We start from the raw sequence: 22,642 nt of genomic DNA, 5'->3' as shown, positions 1-22,642 counted from the left end.
GGTGCCAGCCTTGAGGCTCTCTGGGGTGGTGACTTGTGCTGCTGTTCTTGGAAGTAGGGCTACGCTTGCACAATTCAATCCACATCAAGGGTTGTAAAACAAGTGGAAATGGCATAAACAATGTTATTTGGCATGAAGATGAATATGAAACCTTCTATCATCTGATCTTTTAGGCTAGGGGACTTTAAATGGCTCTGTAACTCTCAATTTCTTCCTAGCGATGCTGTAATTGTGTCTGAAGCAACAGTTCAGCACCCAGTCCCCTCATCTCCCATTTCTCCCCTCTCTCACATGACTCTTTGCCCTCTTGAAAAGGTAGCTTTCTGCTGCCTGTGCTCTCATTTTCCTGATGTTGTCACTGCCACACTCTCCAAATTGTGAAATCTTCCTACTGAGGTAAGAATAACCCCAAATTTCTTAGCTTCTGAGTTGTGAGGGAATGCATTCATGCCAATCACTGCGACTCTAGGAAAGCTCAGTTCACTAACTTATAATACAGCTCAATGTGTTTCAAATTCTACCTCCTGCCATTTACAATGTGATGTGAATTCCTTTTCAGTGCTGCCTATGAGGGCAGTTATTGCTGTTTCTGGAGCACAGATTTGCTTACTTTTTCACTCCACAGAGCGAAGGCAATAATTAATCAAGACAAAAGGAACTGTGGAGCTCATTGTCATAGAAGGCTGTTATGACTGTTTAACAAGTTTTCAAAAAGGGACAGGTCATTTTCATGAATAACAGGAGTATTTAAATTTAAATTAAGGCTTATAAATTTAAGCTAGCTTCTATCTACCAAGAGCCAGGAAAAGACCTGTGGAGGAAAAATTACCCCTATGAGTATTTTGAGTTTCTTCCTCAGGCTTTGAGATGAGTGAGTATGACAAGGTCAGCTTTGTCCTTTCACCAAACGTTAGCTGTGCTGCAGTTCTCCTATTACTCACTAGCTTTGTTGCCCAATTTGGGACATGTCCTTCATTCACTGTCCACCTCAGACTCCAATCTGGCTACACAGATAAACTTTGTGCACAGGCTTAGCTCCTGAGGCCAGCAGAACAGTCTCATGTGAATAGTGCCTGAAATGAGGGGACCCTCATCTCAGTCAGTATCCATCTAGATGCTTTACCCATACTAAATCATGACAATAACATTCACCAGCAGTGCCTGTAAACGAGAGCAGGTTTCTCAGGTGGCTGGCAAGAGATCTTTCCCTTGTTACATCAATCGACTTAGCTGCAGTCCTCCACTGCTGTGCCCTGCAGCACTATATTAACCCTGCTGTTTCTCCCTCCCCAGTATGAACCTGACACAGTTATTTCTCAAGCTTTTCCTGCCCTTGGCTATGAATTGCATTACTGTCACTGTGAGTTCTGTGCTAGTAGTAGTTAGGAGACAGAAACAAACAGAAACCACGTGCTCGGGGTTCTCTACGAACAAAAACAAACTTAAGAGTCTCCAGTTGGGACTCTTACTAAAAGAAAAGCAAAGGGAAAAATAAAAAAAGGGAAAAGGTTAAAACTGTTCTGTGCCTGGGGTCACGTCACTGCCTGAGCCATTGAGAAACTCTGTGGCACTTTCAGACATGTGTTTCTCAGCCTGACTATACCGGTGTTTCCATTAAAACCCTAACTGCTATTAACGCCAGCAGAGTAGTGGCCCAGACATCACAAAAGCAAATCCTGCCCCTCACCTGTTTGTGCTGCTTTGCCAAGGCAGTAGTGTGGTGGGGAATGTGACTGGGGAGAGACTGCAGCTGGAAAAGCAAAATGCTTGTTCTACAGCCTCTTCTTCATTGCTCTGTTACCCCCAAAGACATGAAGCTTTTTAGCAGGTGAAAGCGTCTACTTGCCATCCGAGTGTCTCAGAAAGGGAATGAGGCCATGGTACAAGGTTGCTGATACCCAAAGTATGGCTTTTGCTAAAGGTAGTGGGACATGGGAGCCAACTGTCCCTGCTTCGTGTCCAAAGCATTATTTGACAAGGCTTCAGGCCTCGTTTTGGGAAATTCCAGCTGCTGGTCACATTTATACTTCACTTAATTTTACACCAGGAACACATCTTCCCTCAGCACATGTGGCTTTTTTTAAACAAGGAGAGTTTTGATCATAATTATCTGTAGAGCCTGGGAGTTCCCAGCGCAGACCAGATCCTCTTGCTCTGGATCCTGAACACACATCTCTAAAAGTTTGCCTCTGTCCCAAGCATTTTACAATCCAAACAAAAGTCAATGCGAGATGCAGGCAGATGGGCAAAGAAGACAAACCACTATGACCAAGAAGCAGTAAGGAGGGCAAAGATCATGCATCCCGGAGATGCTGAGATTGTCTTTATATTCCAAGCCGCAGAAGAGAATGTGATTTTAATGACTAGGTGCCTACTGTGGGGAAAGCTCTTTTTCAGAACTGAACCAAAAAGTCTACAACTATTTGTTTGATCCTATTTGCTTCTGCAGCCAGTCCAATGTCCTACTGTAAGTCTGTGGGATTAAGGTTTCTTCCAGCCAGATTTAGTGATATTCCAGCATACGGGATGATTAAACTACATCTAAATGGAGGCATGCAGCAAGGATTATTTTTTTTTCCACTCCTTTATCTTCTCTTTGTCAAGAAATACATTCAGGTGGCAAGGGTGCTGGATCTGTTTTGTTGTTAGAGCTCTCAAAAGCAATTAATTTCATGCCGGTAACTCTACAGTTTGACCTGAATTTCCTCAGTTTCTAGTCCCCTGCCTCCCTCTCCCCTTAGAAGCAATGTTTCAAACTCCTTCCTTAATCTGCTAATCCTTAACCTGAAAGGAGTGAATAAAATATCTAGATGAACAGCAGCTGCAGGACACTTATGTGCAGAACGATCAACAGAGAACAGACCTTAATAGCATGTTTCAAAGTCTGTCTGGAGCCAGATGGGTTCCTGGGGTTTAGCATGAAAAGCAGTAGGTGTTGGTTGCCTAGTTTCTTTGAAAGCCTAACTGTGAACCTTTGCCTTTTGTTAGAAATGAAATTTTCAAAGTGAGACATGTCTCTGACATGTCCCCTGCTAGCACAGGTTGCACTGAGAGCAACACTTTTGGGTTTTGTAGCCTAAATAAAAGTGAATATATCTGAGCAGCTGGAGATTTGTTTTCCAAATTGACTCCAGTCGTGAGTCACTGAGGCTCTCAAAACCAAATACCAATTTCATACCTGGAGCCTGAGTTGTTAAACTCAAAAGCTATTTTGACATCGACTTAGTAGGGTTATACCTTTGAGCATCTTTCTGTAAGTTGCAGTATCTCATATGTGGGAGGTCTTCTATTTGTTTTTTTGCTGGATTGCTGTGAAATCTTTGAGAGATTTGTGAGGCTGAAGGACATAACAGAATTGCTTCTGGCCCTAAAACTGACTAATTGAGTCCTAGGAAAAGTGCAGTAAGTGTTTTATGATAGCAAAATAGTGTTTGTTATTGAGAAGGCTGACTTGTTTGTCATGCAAGAGACCTGAAGCAACAGCAAAGTTGGCTACTGGATTGTGCCTTCTCTTTTTGCTGTCAGTGCGATGAGCTACAGTCAGCTGCAGTTGAGCAGGTTTGAGAACACCGCTTTCTGTGTTTGTCCGATGTTATTTGACAGCTTCCTTTGCAAACAGGGAGACTGATATGGCAAATGCAGAATCCTAACCTGATGATGCTGGGAAATGCACTGGCTATTTGAACCCCTGTGGAAGTGATTTTAGTAACTGGAGTGTTTTGTGTTTAGCTGAAAAAAGATCATCTAATTGCAAAACTGCACCTTGGCACTCACCTTCCTTTACCTTTTCACAAAGAATGAGAAGACAAATGATCTTGTCTCCGATGACCGAATAAGTAACTTTCTGTCTAGCTTCAGTGATACTTCGGTTACTGGCATCAGCATCATGCACTGGCTGCCTCCTGCAGCCATTTTCAGCAGCAAGCACTATTTAAGATGTCCCCTCTTTTGTTTTATGGCACTGTGTCCCGACTCATTGTGGTTCATATTTTACATTGTGCTCGTATTTTACACTGCATCTGAAAGGGGGCTGAGAAAGGACTAAAACCAGACACGTTTTCTGATGAAGGAGAATACACAGCTCTACCTTGAGAAAGCTTGGTACAGCCAACTGAGCTCAGGACTGGAAATCAGGCGGTCCATGCTCTCCTATTGCATTAATGGGTCTGAAAACTTTGAACTTCACACAGGCGAGCCTGTTCAAGAGACTGACGGAATGTGAACTATTCCAGTTTTGCCACTCCAGAGCCGATATTTGTCACCAAATCTCCTTCTGTGAACAATGCAACAGACTCCAGTGCAGGCTTGTTGTTTAGGGGCTTATCAATTCTAGTTGACATTATAATAGAGCTGATGGGATGGGGTGGAGGGGAGCAAAAATAATAACCGAGGGTGAAATGACCATTTGAATATTTGGGTCTTTCCTGTTTCACTTGCTTGAATTGATTGCTGTCAAAGGAAGCTCCTCATGTTATCAAGACAAATTGTTCTACATGGCCTTGCAAAAGTTATGCTGTGTGGTTTCTGGAAAAAAAGGTATATAGCAAGGAAAAGAAGCACAGATTTTGCCATCCTCCTGTTGCTGTTTTATATTTATGTCATTTATTTGTGTTGTGACTACACTGCAAAATCCAAGTTTTGTCTCTGGCACTGGCTGTGCAATTTACCCTGAGAGCCAGAGAATGGGACACAACCCAGATATGCTTGCTGGTAAAGATATAGACTGTTATTGCTGACCCACTGGACAGACGAACCTCCTGTTTCATAGTGTAAGAGAGGTAATGGAGGGGGATAAACCATGAGGAATTTTGCACGTGAACAGAATTAGCTTGTTTATTTGATATAGTCATTAATGCGTATGTGTATATATTCACTATATATGATGATTGAGATTTATTTCCCTGTTTAGGAGTATCAGATGCCTGCGGAATATTATCCACTGGAACTTGATCACCACATTCATCCTGAGGAATGTGATGTGGTTTCTGCTTCAAATGATAGACCACAACATACATGAAAGCAATGAAGTAAGTGCTTGGAGGTAGCATGTCTCTGCCATGTAGTTTGGGGGCAGGCAGGGATGCTGAATTTGTTCAACTGATAGAAATATTGCAAAGGGCACTTATCCACATGCTCAGAGTGACTTTCATGTAATTTCAAAAAGATGAAGAACGTGAGCTTAGATCTGCTAAATTTTCATTTATTTCCTCATTACTGAATATCAAAGGGGATTTTTAAAGTAAAAATCCTTCCCAAATGCTTCTCTCTTATCTTCGTTGACCATAGATGCTTTCCAAATTTATATACTGCTGAGACACAGTATTGTGTGAGAGACTAAATTTGGTGGTTCTTGAACATTTTTGTCAGAGCCTTTTGCAGTGGTGTGCATTCATTCCAGAGGGTAACATCTCCATGAACAGGGTACAGAAATAATTGTTTTGGCTGTTGAGGCTTTGAGTCAGCTACTTTGTCTGATGACAGTGGGCACCTTGCTGTCTGGAGTTAGTGGGACTCCCAATAAAATAAGAAATAGGGCCTGAAACAGTACAATTTTTGCTGTTGATATCTTTGTGGGTTTTTTTTACAAAATTCCATTTTTCTGCTAATCCCTTCTTCACCATGCTGGCCTTGAGGATGAAGTTCTGTGAATGGGCTACATCCAGCAGCAACTCCCTGTCACTGAAAGGGATGGATCATTCCTCCAGGGACCCGAACGCTTCACTCCAGCTCCTGCTGATTCTTTTGCAGTAGCTCTGTTCCTTTTCTTGATCCCTTGGGGAGGACTGAACCCTTGGAGACTGAACTCACTAAACTGGTGGAGAACTAACCTAGCTAACAAAAAAGCAAGGAAGAGTTTTTTGCTGTCATAGTGATCTAAGTCAGCTTTCTGATGGGTAATTGAGAATCAGAGCCAGTTCAAGGGACTGGACAGATCCACACAGTAAAACACGGGAAGGCAGAAGGGGGCAAGAAATGGGGCATCTTCTTTGCATGGCATTGAGCACTCTTGAGAAATGCAGTGTGTCACCATGCTCCCATTTCTCTTACTTTCCATGTAATTTCATGTTCATTCAAGTGACTCCCAACTGCAGGTGCTGGTTTGAGTGAGGACATTGAATCAGTCCCTGTGTAAGTATTGTAATGCCTCCCCCGTTTGGTCACCAAGCAGCCCCAATAATACAAAGAATTTGGAGTGGATTAAAATCATCCACTCCAAAAGAAAAAGCATTTATCTTGATTTTCCTGGGGAATAGTTCCTTTTGATAATCCCTTGGCAGATTCTCATTCCCATTGTAATATTCGTGTAGTGGCATATTCTCCCTTTAGGGTGGTCCCCTGATATTTACCTCCATGATCAAGAAAAACTTAACAGTGTGCTACAAAAACACATGCACATACATACACACACACCCTCTTCATACTCTCTCTCTTTGGAAAGCAGGTGGACTAAAGTGCCTATGGAATATGAGCTGGATCCATAGCTGATATAAGTCAATGTGGCTCCACTCACATAGGAACTGATCCTGTAGAAATTGAAAACCACCCCAGGAGCCTGGATATCCATTCATTTTAATGTCAGCTGGGCACTCATCATCCTTGGTTAACTTTTCAAATGTAAGATTTGGCATCTGAACTTTAATCGCATACTTTGGGAAAACAAATAGAAAAGTCATTAGTACCTAGATGAAGAAGTCTTAAGATTCTAAATTTTTTGAGACATCTATGCATAACTTTGTATTATTATTTAAGCAGATGCTCCTTTGAGAAGATGTAGCTTCTATTAATTCACTGGTTGCTTTGTCTGTGTTTCTGACATTTTCAGGCTACAGAAGATGATGGTATACGATCTTAATTGTTGACAGTTCTATGCTGCATGATTTACTTTCATGACAAAACTGCAAATCTTAATACAGATTTTTACAGTTATTTAGGAAAAATCAGTTGGAGTCAGGCACTCAAATGCCTTTTGCAATGTGACCACAATGTGCCAAGGAAAATATAAACCTGCAAATATAAGGGCAGATCCTCAGTTTTCATTAACTCATCTTTTCTCTGCAGAACAGTGCAGTCTTTTTGGGAAGGTGCTTTATGTAAGCTTAGTGGTAACTTTGTTACGTTCTTATTGTGGTATAAGTCAGAATCAAAATAACACCACTGAAATCAATGGGAGCAACATCATTTATGCCAGCTAATGATGTGATGTCTTCTGTGCTGATCAGTAATAATGCAGTTACAGAAGCATCAAGGACTTAACGTGGAAACATTTTGCATGAAGTTATAGTGCTTATGTTAATAAATCAAGAAGGGGAATTGCTGAAGATATCTGGAGCCTAATGGTGGGTACATACGGGGATCAAGAATCCTCAGTCAAATAAATGACATGGTATAAATTAATGAGTTCTGCTAATTGGGCTTATTATTTAATAATAATAAATCCACGATTCCAAAAGGAATTGCTCAAAATTCATTTTACTCTGGTTTCCTATGGAAATGATGCAAAGGGAGATCTCACCACCATCATGTGTATTTGTCTGTATCTGTCCTATTATCTTCCCAACCCACTAGCCAATTCCACTCAGTTCTGACACAGGAACAATAGGCTCAGATAAAATTATTTTTTACAATTCTTGTGAAAATGGGCGGCTGTGGAGAGGACAAAAACTGTACATGTTGCAACTGAGAGAGAGAGGGGAACAAGAGTCTATACGTTGTATCAGAGAATTTACATGAGACTGAGACCACAGGGAAAGATTTAATTCATGCTTATACCTTTGAAAAATCGAATGTGAGACTTAGAGTCTTTGGAAACCTAGTCTTACTGGTTTGGGGGTCAGTCAGGAATGGAACCAAAGTATTTGTTTGGTGTTAGCCAAAAACAAAATATTTAATCTTCTTCTGAATTGTTTTGGTTTTTAATCCTATTTTAAAGATGAAGCCAAACTAAATTTCAAATCTTAATGAAGTAATACAGAAATGAAAGCTTTAACTCATCCAAAAGATGTCTTCTGTTTATTTCAGCTCAATAAATGAAGTGATCACAACTTCTGAATAGGCTATAATTTTGTAACTGTGTTTCTTGTCCAATAAATTCCTAGTCCACAGAATTTTGCTGGGTTTGATAGTGCATCTGCTGCTCTGTTGACTGCCTAGAGATCATCAATACCTCATGCATATGAAGTCTGAAATAAAATTAACTGGGGGTCAAAAGTTTCAAATACTTTAGCAGAGTTAATTAAAAGGCTGGAGAATGGTGAAACCAAAATGACATCAATGATACCAGCTAACATAGGTAATTAATGTCATGCTTCAGGGAATATGCTGAATGCCTGCTTGGTCAGAAAGAAATTTTCCCAGACTTCTGTGTGTAGCACTATGGAAATTACCATCAGCAGTTACTTGTGATTTATTGATGTGATGCTACCATCTGCCTCTTTATAGCTAATTGTGTATTCCACAGCTGTGCTCCCACTGCACAGCCATTGGGAGAAGATGCCTTTACTGATACACTGAGCCTGACCAAAAATTCCTGTTGAAGCTATGGCAAAATTCAGAGGTGACGTGTGTAGTGATGTGACTTACAGACGGAAGCACTAATGGCAGCAATAGAGGGGATGAAGTAGCTGGTAAAAGCATATCTTTAAAGTAAATCTCTTTTTTCTAAATGTCAGTGGTGCTCCTTCCCTTCAGTGGAGAAGAAACAAGACTATGACATTAACTTCTACCTTATATTTTCTTTGAATGGGGCTCAGCTGGTGGGTTATACTGCCTCAGATATGCTTAGACTCTTATGTCATCTTTGGACAGGACCCTAGGCTATGGCTGTACCTCTCTGAAAGATCATCTGTAGTCAAATGAGCTGCCTCCTTTTGTCTTCTTTCCACACGGCTGCTTCTTAAACTTCTTGCAGACTGCTGGTGTGGGCGTGCTTTATGGCATGTTAACTTTCCAGATATGCTCAGGTACAGGAGATCCTACATGTTGTGGTCAAAGCCAAGCCTCAGCAGAAAGTCACAGACATAGCTGTGAGATCCCCACAGCACCTAAGATATTCTGATTTCAAGTCAGGTATAAATCTGCATTCCATGAATGAATTCTACCATTGATTTTTAAGGGAATAACAAGATACAGAATTTTTTAAATGTTCTCACCATGATTTTAAAATATTCTTTTCTGTTTCCTTTCCAGCCCTGGTGTCGATGTATTACCACTGTCTACAATTATTTTGTGGTGACCAACTTCTTCTGGATGTTTGTGGAAGGCTGCTACTTACACACTGCTATAGTGATGACTTATTCCACAGATAAGCTGCGGAAATGGGTCTTTCTCTTCATAGGATGGTGTAAGTGCCTTGTGTGTTTACAATGGTGTTACGTGGTACCTGGCATTAAAGTGATAAGGACAAGAGCAGCAGGAACAAACTTTAAAAATCCCACTGTGGTGAAATCTGACATTCAAACCTAACTTTGTCAGAACAACATGAGATCAGGTTTAGTTCTTCACTGTGGTGATGACATAAAGCTAATAGGTTGTTGCTGGATTCCTCTTCTTCATTTAGATCCTCAGGTACCTGGTGTTAAGGAAAGACAGAGAACTCCCAGGCTTAGCATTTTGGGAATGCAGCAGTTCATACCATGCCCCTTTCACTTTGATCAGCAAAGCAGTGATCACAATCCCTTACACACTGCTGCTCAACATGGCATGAAGCAGAAAAGGCACTGTCCACTGTGGACCACTCAGTCTCAAGATACAGATGAGACACTTCTATGTGAGGAGCTGACTAGAAAAGAAGCCTAATTATCTGCCAGTCCAACCTTACAGCTGTCTTTTGGACTGCTGAGGGGTTCGTTCCTAGAAAACAGCCCTTAACAAAGAGTCACATGTCACCTTTGTACTGTCCTCGTGGCCTCTCAAAGACAGAAAAATAGCTCATTGCATGCTGTTACCTCCCTTCTACTGTGTCAGCCTGGGCCAGAGCGAAGGACGCTCCTTTTCTCTAGCTGCATCAACATAGGCTGGTCTATAAGTACAGGCTGTCAGAGTAGCAGTCCTGCTGAGAAGGATGTTGGGCTCGCAGTGGATGCAGGCTGAGTATGAGCCATCAATGCCTTCTCGTCATAAATAAAGTAAAACACATACTGTGTGGCCAGAAGATTCAGGGAAGTTACTAATACTTTCTACGCAGCTTTGGTAAGGCTGCCTTTGGAATACTGTGGTCAGTTTTAGGTCTTTTAGGTCAAAGGGGATGTGGAAAAACTGGAGATTATCCAGCAGAAGGCTGTCAATATGATCAGTGATCTAGAGGACATGACCTGTGAAGTAAGGGTGAAGAAGCTGAGCTTGTTTCATCTGGCAAAGAGGATGCTAAGGAGGATCTGTTAGGTACCAAGAATGATTTGGAGGATAGTTACAAAGAAGATGGAACCAAAGTCTTCTTGGTAGTAGCAGATGTTATAAGAAGGGACAATGACCACGAATTGCAGACTAGGAGATTCCAGCTGGACATTAAGAAAATAGAAAATTTACCAAAAAGGTAGTGCAATACTGGAACAGATGACTTAGAAGCTGTGGAATCTCTGACCCTGGAGGTATTGAAAATTCAACAAGGCTAAGCCCTGGCTGAGGTGAGCTAGTGTTGATAGTTCTGCTCTGAGTAGGAGATTGGACTGGATACCTTCAAAGGTCCTTTCCAACCAATATATTCATGATGTGAACTTGGCCAGGAGAGGTTTGGCAAGACAAGCCCCGTGCAGGCAGCTTGTTCGCTTGAATGCAAAATCTGAGGTCAAACAGAACTAATGAATTTGGCAGATCTTTTCTGTTTAAAGAAGAAAGGTGGAAAAAAGTCACAAATATTTTCTTTTCTGAAAGTAGAATGACATTTTGTTCAGAAATGCCTCTTCCTCTCAGAATTGAGCAGAAGTAATTGAATTGCAGTTCTGAAGGCAGAAACAGCCTTTAAAACAAAATATGTCATTCAATCCAAAATCAAATGGGAGGAAAGAGAAGTTGTAGTAGAAGGAAAATGTTTATGTGGAGAACTGATTCAATTCTTTTTTTCAGTGTTTTTCAGTTCTGTCATCAAACTGGAAAATCAGCTGCTCACACAGCTCTCACAGACCCCCTGACTGGTTTGATCCCTAGTATTTTCCCTCCCTACCTCTCTCAGAGCCCTCTGGGTCTCTGATTACTAATGTAGAAGTGGTGTGAGCTGAATATACCTTTCCTCTCACCCTTTTGGGTGCTTTCTGTCTCTGCTTTGCCTTCCAATACACAATCTTTTACCATCCTCATTCTTAAATCCCTGTTCTTTGCTTCACAAGGAAAAGTAAGATGTTCTCCTCCAGGAGAAAGGACATGGCACATTTTGTCTGTTCATGCTTATCAAGAACATGGGGGAAACAAGTGCACCGGACCCTGTGAGTCAATGGTGAACAAGATGGAAGACAACACAATCACTTGCAAGGCACAAGAGCCACCAGGGGTGGTGGTGCAGGAGATCAGAGCTTCACTATACTTCTTGCTGAGGTTAAAGATGACCACTTAGCAATTCAATCCCTTCCCTACTGTGTTGTGGTTCTTTCCACTCTGCTTCATCTCTTTAAAGCCTCCATTTCCCACAGAAGACGCAACAAATGGGAGGTTAAAAGGCAGTGTTAGAAACGAGGCTGTGCTGACTCCTGCATGAGGGTATAAGTCATGTTGAGTCATGAATTCACCTTAGAGTAGCAGTGATTTCAGAGGGATGTGAACCTGGAGGTTGGAATGAGGGATGGAGCTTTAGAGGCTTGTCTTGTAGTTTGGTTTTGCCTGAGTTGACAGGTTAAAGGTAAAGGGGAAATGAAGACGGGAAACTCTCCTCCTCCAATTTTGTCATCAATCCAGTCTTTGCTTGGGGAATGCCTGGGTGAAAAAGTTCCTGTTTCCCCCAGGAGGTCTGTGCCAAAAGGCCAGCTCCACTTACTCTTCCTCATCTCATGACTGAGGTGATTCGAGACAGCCGGCACGGTGATTCAAGACAGCCAGCATGGCTTCACCAAGGGCAAGTCCTGCCTGGCCAACTTAGTGGCCTTCTGTGATGGAGTGACTACATCAGTGGACATGGGAAGGGCTACAGATGTCATCTATCTGGACCTCTGTAAGGCCTTTGACATGGTCTCCCACAACATCCTTTTCTCTAAATCGGAGAGGTATGGATTTGATGGGTGGACTGTCCGGTGGGTGAGGAATTGGTTGGATGGCCACATGCAGAGGGTAGTGGTCAATGGCTCAATGTCCAGGTGGAGATCAGTGACGAGTGTTGTCCCGCAGGGGTCCGTATTGGGACTGGTACTGTTTAATAGCTTCATCAATGACACAGACAGTGGGATCGAGTGCACCCTCAGCAAGTCTGCAGATGACACCAAGCTGAGTGGTGCGGTTGACATGCCTCATGAGGTTCACCTCACTTCACAAGGTCAAGTGCAAGGTCCTGCACCTGGGTCGGGGCAACCCCCGGTATCAGTACAGGCTGGGGGATGAAAGGATTGAGAGCAGCCAGAATTGTTCTGATCACTTATGTAGAAATATAGGTATATAGAAATATAGGTATATATGTGTGTTCGCTAATTATTTTATTAACTTTTCTTACTGGTACTAGAGTTTTCTCTTTTTGAGATGATCTTTTTTGTATATACATAAAGAGGTCTTAGCAATTGTGATGTCTCAAGTATACCAGGATAGGACCACTTGTATCTAGAGTCTTCCAGTTCATTAACCAAGACTCTTCTCACGCAAATCTGAATCTACATCTGTATCATCCATCCATCCATAGGTTGTGATTAACTCCTGATTTTTTGCTGTTGCAGGTATTCCTTGCCCAATCATCGTTGCCTGGGCCATTGGCAAACTATATTATGAAAATGAACAGTAAGTAACGTTAACATTTGTGTTTATGTGGCTCTCTAAATAAATTAAGAAATGCCTGCAGGCTGAACTGGTAATTTAGTAATAAGGCTGATTGATAGGAAAGAGGAAAGGTCACATCACCTCCATCCAAATCCAGACCATCTCAAATTTCAGAGCACTACTTGAGTCAATTCCTGAAAATACCTTTCCCAAATATCCTTGGCTAAGCCCTGAAGCTCTCATTTGATAGCTTTATACATGCTTTACAGTCAGGGTAATTCCTTCAACGGGAGTTTTGCTTGAGTAAGACCTTGTTAAAAACTACAGTTGAGCACTGAAGAATTTAGCCTTCTGGGTGTGCAGAATTCAGTTGACAGTCTGCCAAAAATAGTCTTATGGCTGGAATTTTTGCATTTCTGTTTCTGGCTTTTCCAATTGGAAGCAGTTAGTGCATTAAATTGAAAAATATGGGAGACAAAGAGGCATCTGCGTTTTGGGAATTTTTCTCCCAAACATTGATACTGGTCAGATATAGCTCAGCTTGTACTTTTCAACTAGTGTTTGGATCAATGTCTATTATCTGTTACAGCTCCCTTCCCTAACCTTAAAAAAATTCTTTTCTCCATGAATCTGTTTTTCATATGACCACATGGTTGTCTGTCTGTAGTGCATGTGATTAAATGTAAGTGTCTACCTTGTAGGTGTCTGTGTCTGCACTAATCTGTGGTCTCTTATGATCAGCGGTGATCAGTCAAAACAGTAAATGCATTCTGGGGTGCATTTCATCTCATCTGGAAGAGATGTCCAAAGTAGGTTGGATGAATTAGACTTACATGCACTATTTCTCCTGACTGTAAGGGAGATGGATAGGATGACTGGCTGAGCTTTGGGCATCCGTGCTGAAGCCATGGGAGGAATTCTGTTATGCACTACTAATTTCCTATCCTCTGCTCCCCACAAACTTTTGAACCCTTGACCAGTTCCTCTTCTGTAGCTTTAAGGGTGACTTTGAAAGTGATAATCTAATTCCCAGGAGTTACACACATTGGCAATCAGACCCTTTCACGGAGGAAGAAGTTTTGTGTGATTCCATCCCTGCCTACAATAATCATACAGGAGAATTCATACTGTAGTCTCAAAATGGCAAGAAGTTGGAACCTGTTCCTTGGTTGTCCAAGTGAATCAGCCCTGGGAGATAACCTCTGATTACCAGATGTCCCTAATTTCTGTGTCCACAGACCTTCTTGTTTCTGAATGGGTCGAGGATCACAGCATTCTGGGTCTGCTTCACGGTCAGGTTCCTCGTAGTTATTACCTTGCGCAAGCCAGGGCAGCATGGCAGCTGTCTCATTGTGCTGAAATAGGACTTTCAGCTCTAGAACTAAGGCTGAAGGAACTAGTCAGCTTAAACAGCACAACACAAAATAACCAAAACTTGTGTCTTAAAACCTGCCGAGGCAAAACACCACATGCTTTAATAATGGTGATGCACATTAAACATTCCTGTTGTGAGTGGGTTCAACACAAAGGTTTGAACACCTCATTTTGGAAGACGGCTCACCACTCCCAAAAGAAATAATGGAAAGTAGGCCCCCTGATAGAAACGTGCTACAACAACTGGGATTGCACTGCACACAAGGCGGATAGATGGAGAAACCACTGCATCATCTGTACCACTGCCTCCTTTACCATCATTGTACACCCGCAAAGTGAATGTGAAAGAATCTCCCCTTGATGTACCATGAATATGAAGAAAGACATGACATATTTACATAGGTACGTGTACCACCTTTCACCAGCGAAGGTGTAACTGGCCCAGATCCTGCACAGCAGAAGAAAAGGGGGATACAAAATACTGTCAGCAGGGCAAGAAAGACAAAGTGATCCTAGCTGGTATGCAGAATATCTAGGCTGTTCCTGTTGAGTCTCTAGGCTCAAGCTCTCTGCCTTGGGTGGATTATCAACTGGAGCTTGCGCTTTTAAATCCATGTCGTGGACAAACTTGTACACTCTAACTCATGTACATAATTTGCCTCACATGCTTACTGAGAAGGGAGGCACCGGGTTACTCTTGGTTGACCCAGACAATTAAACCTAATGTCTTGGGATGTTTTCACCTTTCTGTCTTTAATGCTGGTGTTTGCCTTGGAGTGAAACATTCACATACATCCTCACTGCACATCATAGCTATTCCAAATGTTTTGTGCATTGAGAAAGTGCAGAATTTGGCTTGTGCTCACCATAGTGTGGGGTGTAATGGCCTGGAGCCTCAGTGTTGTGCTTGCTTATTGTCAGCGATGGGGCCAAGATTCATGTACTATACTCTGCTTGAGAAATAAAGACTGGATGCTTCAATAGTGCCATTCCTTTGATCTCGCACACGCACCCAGGCAGACAGGCAGAGCTCTCGTAAATGAAGAGCTGATAAGGTCATTAAGCTGTAAGGCAAAGGCTATTAAATGAAATCTGTTTTTTGCATTTGTAGTAATGTCATATGCAGAGGAGACTCAGTAAAGTAAATGAACCGAAGCAAAACAAGAGATGAATAACTTGCTGAGGGCCTGTCAATTGTCATAAATATTCAGTCATCTTCTCAAGCATTAAAGCATGTGATATTTCATATAGCCCCTGCTCACTGCCTCCCAGGCTGAGGAAAGGAGCAGATTCTGCTAAACAGTCAAACTGTTTACTGTACATGTAGGAATGCACCTCTGGTACATGTGTGTCAGATGTGCAGATGTGTGTATTTAACTTACCTATGGTTATTCTCCCCTCCACTCCGTCAGGCATTGGGACAGTTTAGACCAAACTTTGTGGCATTTACAAAATCTTTTCTCTGTGCTGGTATGATATAGATAATTTGAATTCTGTAAGTGTGTGCAAATATAGACAGATGAGATAAAAGTAATCCCTGGCTTTGAGAAATAAGTGCTGTCAGGATACTGGAGCATCTCTCATGCAAGGAGAGGCTGAGGGGTTTGGGAGTGTTTACCCTGGAGAGGAGAAGGATCATGGGGATCTTATCAATGTTTATAAATATCTTATAGGAGGGTATAAAGAAGGTGGAACCAGACACTTCTCAGTGGTGCCCAGTGACAAGAGGCAGTGGCACAAACTGAAACACATGAAATTCCATCTGAACATCAGGAAACACCTTTTTACTGTGGGGTTGGTAGAACACTGGGAAGAGGTTGACCAGGGAAATTGTGGAGTGTTTGTCCTTGGAGCTACTCAAAAAACAACTTGGCACACCTCTGAGCAACCTGCTTCAGCTGACTCTGCTTTGAGCAGGGGGGTGGACTAGACAATCTCCAGAGGCCCCTGCCAACCTCAGCTATTTTGTGAACATAGGCTGATCTCCCCAGTCAGCCTAGCTGTTATGCTCTATTTATCTTGACCGCTGGGGAAATTATGCATTATTCCCCCATGAGGTCAGACCTAGCAAACTGGTCATATGCAGAAAACATGTACTATGCTGCTGCTTCCAAAACTGTTTGGATATCTCAGTGGACAGCCCAAAATTTGGGACAAAATGGGAATCTCCTTCATCTGAGTATGCATTTCAACTGTAACTTAAGTTGTTTGCGGGTTGAACTGGGGTTCAAGTTATGTAGCTCATAATAGTTTAAAAGTTCAAAATAGCACACAGGAAGAATGTTAAGAAAATGCTTCAACCAACTTCTTAATTTTTTCATTTTTGTACTTACTAGAGACCATGTTCTGCATAGTGAGGCAAATATAATTGGTACTGTGCAAATATCCTGTCTGGAGTTTAGCAGTTCTGTAGCAAAATCTGACAACTCTGAAAAAAGTACTGTTAAGTCTCAATAAAAAAACCCACACAAATGATTAAGAATTATTGTAGTAATTTCATTGATGGACAGTTGGTAAGGGGAAGAACATTTAGTAAGATCTAATTAACAATAATGATAATGGTGGTTTTTGTTATATGAAGAACTATCAGAGAACCATGAAGAATATTAATTAGTGCTATTCAATAGAATTGTGTTTACATATCTGAGTCTAATCAGAACTGTCTTCCTAAATTGTCTTCTTCAATATTCAGGGAGTGTTTGTTTATTCTTTCAGAGGTAAAAAAGAAAAAGAAAAAAGAAGAAAATGGCTTTTATTTCACACAGATGGAATTAAAATTCTGATGCACCAAGTAATTTTCATTGGTTTAGGTTTCTCTTTTTGGTTTTAAAGAAATGTGCAGTGCTGATTTTATTGCAGAAATAATGGCTTATGTTGGATTTAAAGTACGGGTTAAGCTGACAGGCAGAAAAGTTTGCAATATCTCAGCTAAGGTCCCAGTTTGACTGTTAGTATGAAATATAGCTAATCAAATGCAGACATATGTAATGTCACTGGCAAATATCTGTCCTGCCACCCTTACTCGCCTGACTTAATGGGTATATTAGAAATGTTTAGATTACAATGTAACAGATCTGTTTTATAGCCTAATGAGATGAACACCATCCTAGAAAAGGTGTTTTTTTTTTCTCCGCTAACTGCAAAAGGAACCTGGAGCATCAAGCTCCCCTGTAGATGCCTGTGTTGTAGAAGTGTACCATTGGCCGCAAACCTTGTTTCCTCAAATCATGTGAAAGTGTGTGATGCTTCACTCAATGCAACCTTGGTCTAATACCAGGCTTCAGAGAATAAATGTCAGCATTTTGCTCTTCAGTATGGTCTTACAGTTAAGCAATATTTAAATTCCAAAGAGCAATGAGCAGCCTTTGCCCTGGAACCCCATTTGTGCTCAACCAGCTCTGCTCCAAATTCTCTGCTGACTTTTTCTAGCCCACTAAGTTCTCCCATATGCCTCAGTCTGCTTCTTATTAGTCCTTCTGCTAGATTCCTCTGCTAGAACAGCCAGCTTTGCAGAAACTCCTTTTCTACTGGCTCTTGCTTCTCTGAGTTTCAGGCAATATATAACAGTTCTCCCAAAATGCCCTTCAAAAACCTCTCTCAAATGTAGGTCTTGCAAGTTCTGGAGAGTTGTGTTTCCTGCCTTGGCATATCTTGTAATTCATTTTTCTTTGTATCTTTCCATCTCAGTAACAAAAAAACAAAAATATCAGTTTCATTCATTTAAGGCTGCCCTGGGGATTCTTCTTGGATGATAACTTGGCTGGAGGAAGTAACGTATTCCAAGTCTTGCTCTCATCACCAAATTTTGGAAGATTAGTTGCAAAATTATCAATTTACACTAATTTGCAGCCAGTGCACCAGGGAATAACAGACATGTTTTATATTTATAAAATATTCAAAGCTCTGTCATTCATTTGGAACTTAAAAGATGTAGAAATGGAATCAATAAAAGGCAAACAATTCTGCGATACTGAATTGTGTTCCTGGATACCTGCTGCATATCTCAACATTTCTGTACACAGTCAGTTCAGTAAGAGCATTTTGCAATGGGCAAACAGCTCTTTCTGATTCAGCAAGCAACACATTTTGGAGAAAGGCTTTGGGGGCATTATGTGATTCAAAAGAATTCCATCTGAACCATAGCTTTCCTTATCTCAGTTTATTTGCTTTGAACTCGTGAGGTCATGTCTTACAGACTGCAACCTCTTTGAGGCAACAAGTATTATTTCTTGCATGCTTGTAAAAGCGCAAATCTGCACCTGTCTCCATGGTCTCCTTGGCTCGGGAATTACCCTTGTTTTCATGTCTCCTATGGCACTAAGCTTATCTTTTGTCACAAGGCGAACACAGGGAAGGCCTAATTTTTGCTGTGTAAACTTGTTATGTGGTATCCACAAAAGGGAAGAAAACTCTCAGACTCTTGAACTCCAAAATCTACTTCCTAAGGGATCTGGAGCTCCAATGACCTAAACCTTAAGGCATCATGATAGCAAAGTTCTCTCTGCTTGGTGGAACCAGGATCCAGACTGTGTGGCTGTATCTGTAATATTAAATTAGCTGGGCCTGGAATCATTCCTGGGGCTGGAGTCCAAATAGCATGGAGAAGTCCACATCCATATTATTAAACCCTCTTGGCCTCCAAATCAGGGTAGCTGCAGTTGGTAGGCTATTGGGAATGTCCTCTGGCTCGTGCTAGCTCCAGATTTGTTCCCCAGGAATAGTTTTGGAGTTGGCTATTGTTTGGCCTGGGCCAAAACTGCACCAAGGAAAATGTAATGGTGTAAATGATTGAGTCCAGACTTGAGCCCGGTTTCTGATTCATTTACTGACATAAATATAACTGATTTATTACTCTCAGCTAAGAGAATGAAGTGAACGTCAGTATAGGTTGCTGTGAAATCACAGGCTTAGTCTGTTGTATAACACAGCAGGGAGAAAAACACTTGTAATTCGCGGCAGTGAAAGTCAAGCCAGCACTCAGTCACACATGACACATCCAGGCTCTCTGCTAGTTTGAGGCCCTTCAGTTTACCTGTGGTTTCACTTAATCTGAGTTGATTTCCCTTTGGTGATGTTGGATCAGGTATTTGCTAGCTTCAAATGATGTCTCTGTACTGTGTGCTGGATTTAGTGGTCACCAGCTTGGTTCAAAGCCAATGGGATGAACGCCTTATTCATCCAGTATGTTATTTAGACAGCATTTCCATGCAACTTGAGACACATTAGCTGTAAGTAACAGCTCTTACTTTGTGGAGCACTGCAATAGATAACAGATTTTTTTTTTTTCTTCCTTACACGGAATATTTCTTTCATCCCTTTTTCAGACCCAGCAGGACACATCTTCTGCATCCTCCTTATATCAGGTTCTCACATTTCTTGGAAATATTTACATGAGCAATAGCCAAAAACATAGTGGGAACATGAACGGTCTAATGGGAGGAGAAAATGGAGCTCAGATCTGTGTCCAAACAAAAGGTGGCTTTGTAGCAGAAAACTCAATCACTTGCCGATTATGTACGTGATTAAACAACTCAGGGAATAAGGGAACATCTGTCTATGGTGTCCTTGATATTACAATGTAAAAGAAGTGCACTCCTCTTTATAAATTATTTTCTTATTTGTTCTGTTTCTTACAGATGCTGGTTTGGAAAAGAGCCAGGGAAATATATCGACTACATATATCAAGGACCAGTGATTCTTGTTCTTCTGGTAAGCATGTATGTGGGTGGAGGGACACTGCCATCTCCCATTGAGGGGTAATTTGATAGGCATCTGTGATGTACCACATCTACTTTTATGTAAAAATAAGACACAAACAAGGTCAAACGTCTTCAGCTGTTCTCTGAAGTTGCCACAGTAGCTAACACTGCAAGTCAGAATTGCAGTGATTTGGTTTTGGCTGTTTCCTTGACCTTAGGCCATTCTTTCCTCCTCCCTCTGTAATGCTCTTTGCCTCCCTTTGTACAATGTTTTGAGATGCGGGAAGGAAAAATGTTCAAAACCAGGAGGTACGTTACAATATCTGCTCATCCACTTGAGGCTCTTGAGAACTAGGGCAATTCCGTCATGCACATTGATTAGAAAAATGTGGTAATCATGGCAAGGAATTGCATCTCCTTGTACAGTCATCTACATCCCCATCATTGCTGTGTGTTTGTTCGTTAGCTTTCCTGTTGTTAAGTTTCCTTTTCAGTGCCGCCTACAGTTAACAGGCTGTTTATCTGTTTACCCAACACTGTCTCTCCTGTGCCAACGAACAGTAGGCAGAGGAAGAAGAAAGCTCATTCATAAACAATTTTGAACCTTCAACTAAAGTGCAGTGATGCTTTCCCAGAAAATACTGGGTGTGGATGGGAAAGGACTGCACTGAAAAACCTGATTCTACTCTTCCACTCCTTTACGGTAAAAGCCACCTAGGAAGAAGGCAGATGTCCTAACAGAGAATTCACAGGGCTCGGTGGGGTCCCCTCTCTTAGGGAACCAAGACTTAGTATAGCTGTCCCTTATGCCACTCCAACACCCATGGAGAAGGTGCAAAAGCTCCAGAATAGACAGCCACTGCCAGCTTTTTCAAGGCTAAGAAGCCTTGCGCTCTCACCTTGCGCTGTGCCTTTCATGTGATTCAGCATGAAAAAAGCTTCTCTGTTGCCTAGGAAGCCAGCTACTAATCTGAATGTTTCCTAACCTGAAATCAGGAGAGTTAATTTCTGTGTTAATTGTTAAGATGCAGCTAACAGATCATATTGTGCGTAGCTGAAAAGAGAAAAAAATGTAGTAGGAGTCTGGTTTTATGTAAAAATTCTTTTCTTTATGTTCTAAGGAGAGAAATACAATTGGTGTGATACACATGATATAATTGTGTGTCACCAAGGGAGCCATCCCAAAAACACAAACAGCCTCGCAGTAAATTGACTCACTGATATAAAGACTAACTCACAAACAAATCCTATTTAGACAACACAAGGTAGCAGGTTTGCAATATTCTGCAATTAGTTTTCACATCATTGCCTAGAAGTCTGTGAATCTACCATAACCCCTTTAGACAACAAGGTCTGTAAAATCCTTGGATAGAATCTCTGGCAGATACCGTAGGTAGCTTAGAGTCATGAAAATTGCTTTGTTCTCCCCAGAACAGCACTTTCTAAGACCCCAAAGAGGCACAGAAAATGGAGGTACACTTGGAGGCTGCTTCTTTATATATGGGTCACTATATCTGCCTCTAATTTAGAGCAGCCTTGAGACCCCTCTAAACTGAGCCAGTAACTATACTGCCCTGAACTGACATAGTGTATTGAACCTTTCTATTTTGGCCTGCACTTGCGCTCTAATTAAACCATTAATGAGATAACAACAGTAATTGCACTGAGGGGTGGAAAGCAGCTGATATAATTTAGAGAAGTAACATAAAGGCAAGCCCTTCCTTCCTTCCCCTGATGGTTGCTCACATCAGAAAGCACTGCTGGGTGAGGAGAAGAGCTCTCTGGATATATAGTCTAAAAGGCAAATCTGAAAACTCCTGTTACAATACACTCCTGATGGCTAAAATGTGCCCCCCCCCCTTTTTTTTTAAAAAACTGACAGTTGAGTCTTGTGTTTATAATTAAAATACACAACGCCACAGTGTGTTAAAGCAACTTGACAGGCTCATTTTTTGATCCTTACGCACATAAAATCAACTCGTATATAATGACTCAAGCATCACTTATTATTATTGGAGTTACTGACCCTTTCAAGGGTGCCATGAGAAATGCTGGATTAAGAGCACTGAAGTTTGACGTCTACCATGTACTCCGGGCAACACAGTCAGTATGCCTCTGCCTTAACATAGATGGGGACAAAGTGCTGCTTTCCTCTTCTCTCCAGTGAACAATAGCCACCAGAAATGGAAGACACAAAGATTTCAAAAATAGTACAACTCTGTGACCTCTTTAAGTCACAGCTAATGAATTGGATTTGAACTAACTAATTTGAACTAATGAAGAATTAAAATGTTCAACTGAAGTTCATGTTTTATGAAAGAACGTACAGGACAATTCTGTGAGAGTATTATCCCAATGTACCACTGGAAAGATAGAGAGACATGAATGTTACTAGAAGAAATTAATATTATTTCCAAAAGAGGGCTCACACTAAAAGCTAAAAGCCTAAAAACTCCATCAAATTACAGTTCCTGTCCACATGCGAGCACTCAGAATGTAGCAGTTAAAATTGGTTCCACCCACTTTAGTTAGTTAAGAGCCAAGTGCCCAGTGTACAGCTCAGCTAAGTTTTGGTTACCTGTTAGATAAAGGTAGCGTCGTTATGTGTTCAAGAGGCATCATTATACCAGCCAGGGGCAATATGATTCAAGTGCTCTTGTTGATAAATATTCTTAGTTCTGGAG

General features: G+C 41.4%; 1 protein-coding gene across 1 annotated transcript in view; it reads left to right on the top strand.

Moving 5' to 3' along the window:
- CRHR2 (corticotropin releasing hormone receptor 2) overlaps positions 1-22,642 on the top strand; it is a 70,933-nt gene that overhangs the window by 18,281 nt on the left and 30,010 nt on the right. Inside the window, exons 4-7 of the mRNA XM_009572815.1 lie at positions 4,910-5,027; positions 9,187-9,340; positions 12,846-12,906; positions 19,896-19,968. Of these exons, the coding sequence (XP_009571110.1) occupies positions 4,910-5,027; positions 9,187-9,340; positions 12,846-12,906; positions 19,896-19,968 (406 nt within the window). The remainder of the gene's footprint in view (positions 1-4,909; positions 5,028-9,186; positions 9,341-12,845; positions 12,907-19,895; positions 19,969-22,642) is intronic.

This window comes from Fulmarus glacialis, unplaced genomic scaffold, assembly GCF_000690835.1.
Source record: "Fulmarus glacialis isolate BGI_N327 unplaced genomic scaffold, ASM69083v1 scaffold2972, whole genome shotgun sequence".
In the NCBI taxonomy this organism is placed as follows: Eukaryota; Metazoa; Chordata; class Aves; order Procellariiformes; family Procellariidae; genus Fulmarus; species Fulmarus glacialis.
The sequence above is the reverse complement of the archived record's forward strand: the minus strand, read 5'-3'. Positions and strand labels throughout refer to the sequence as shown.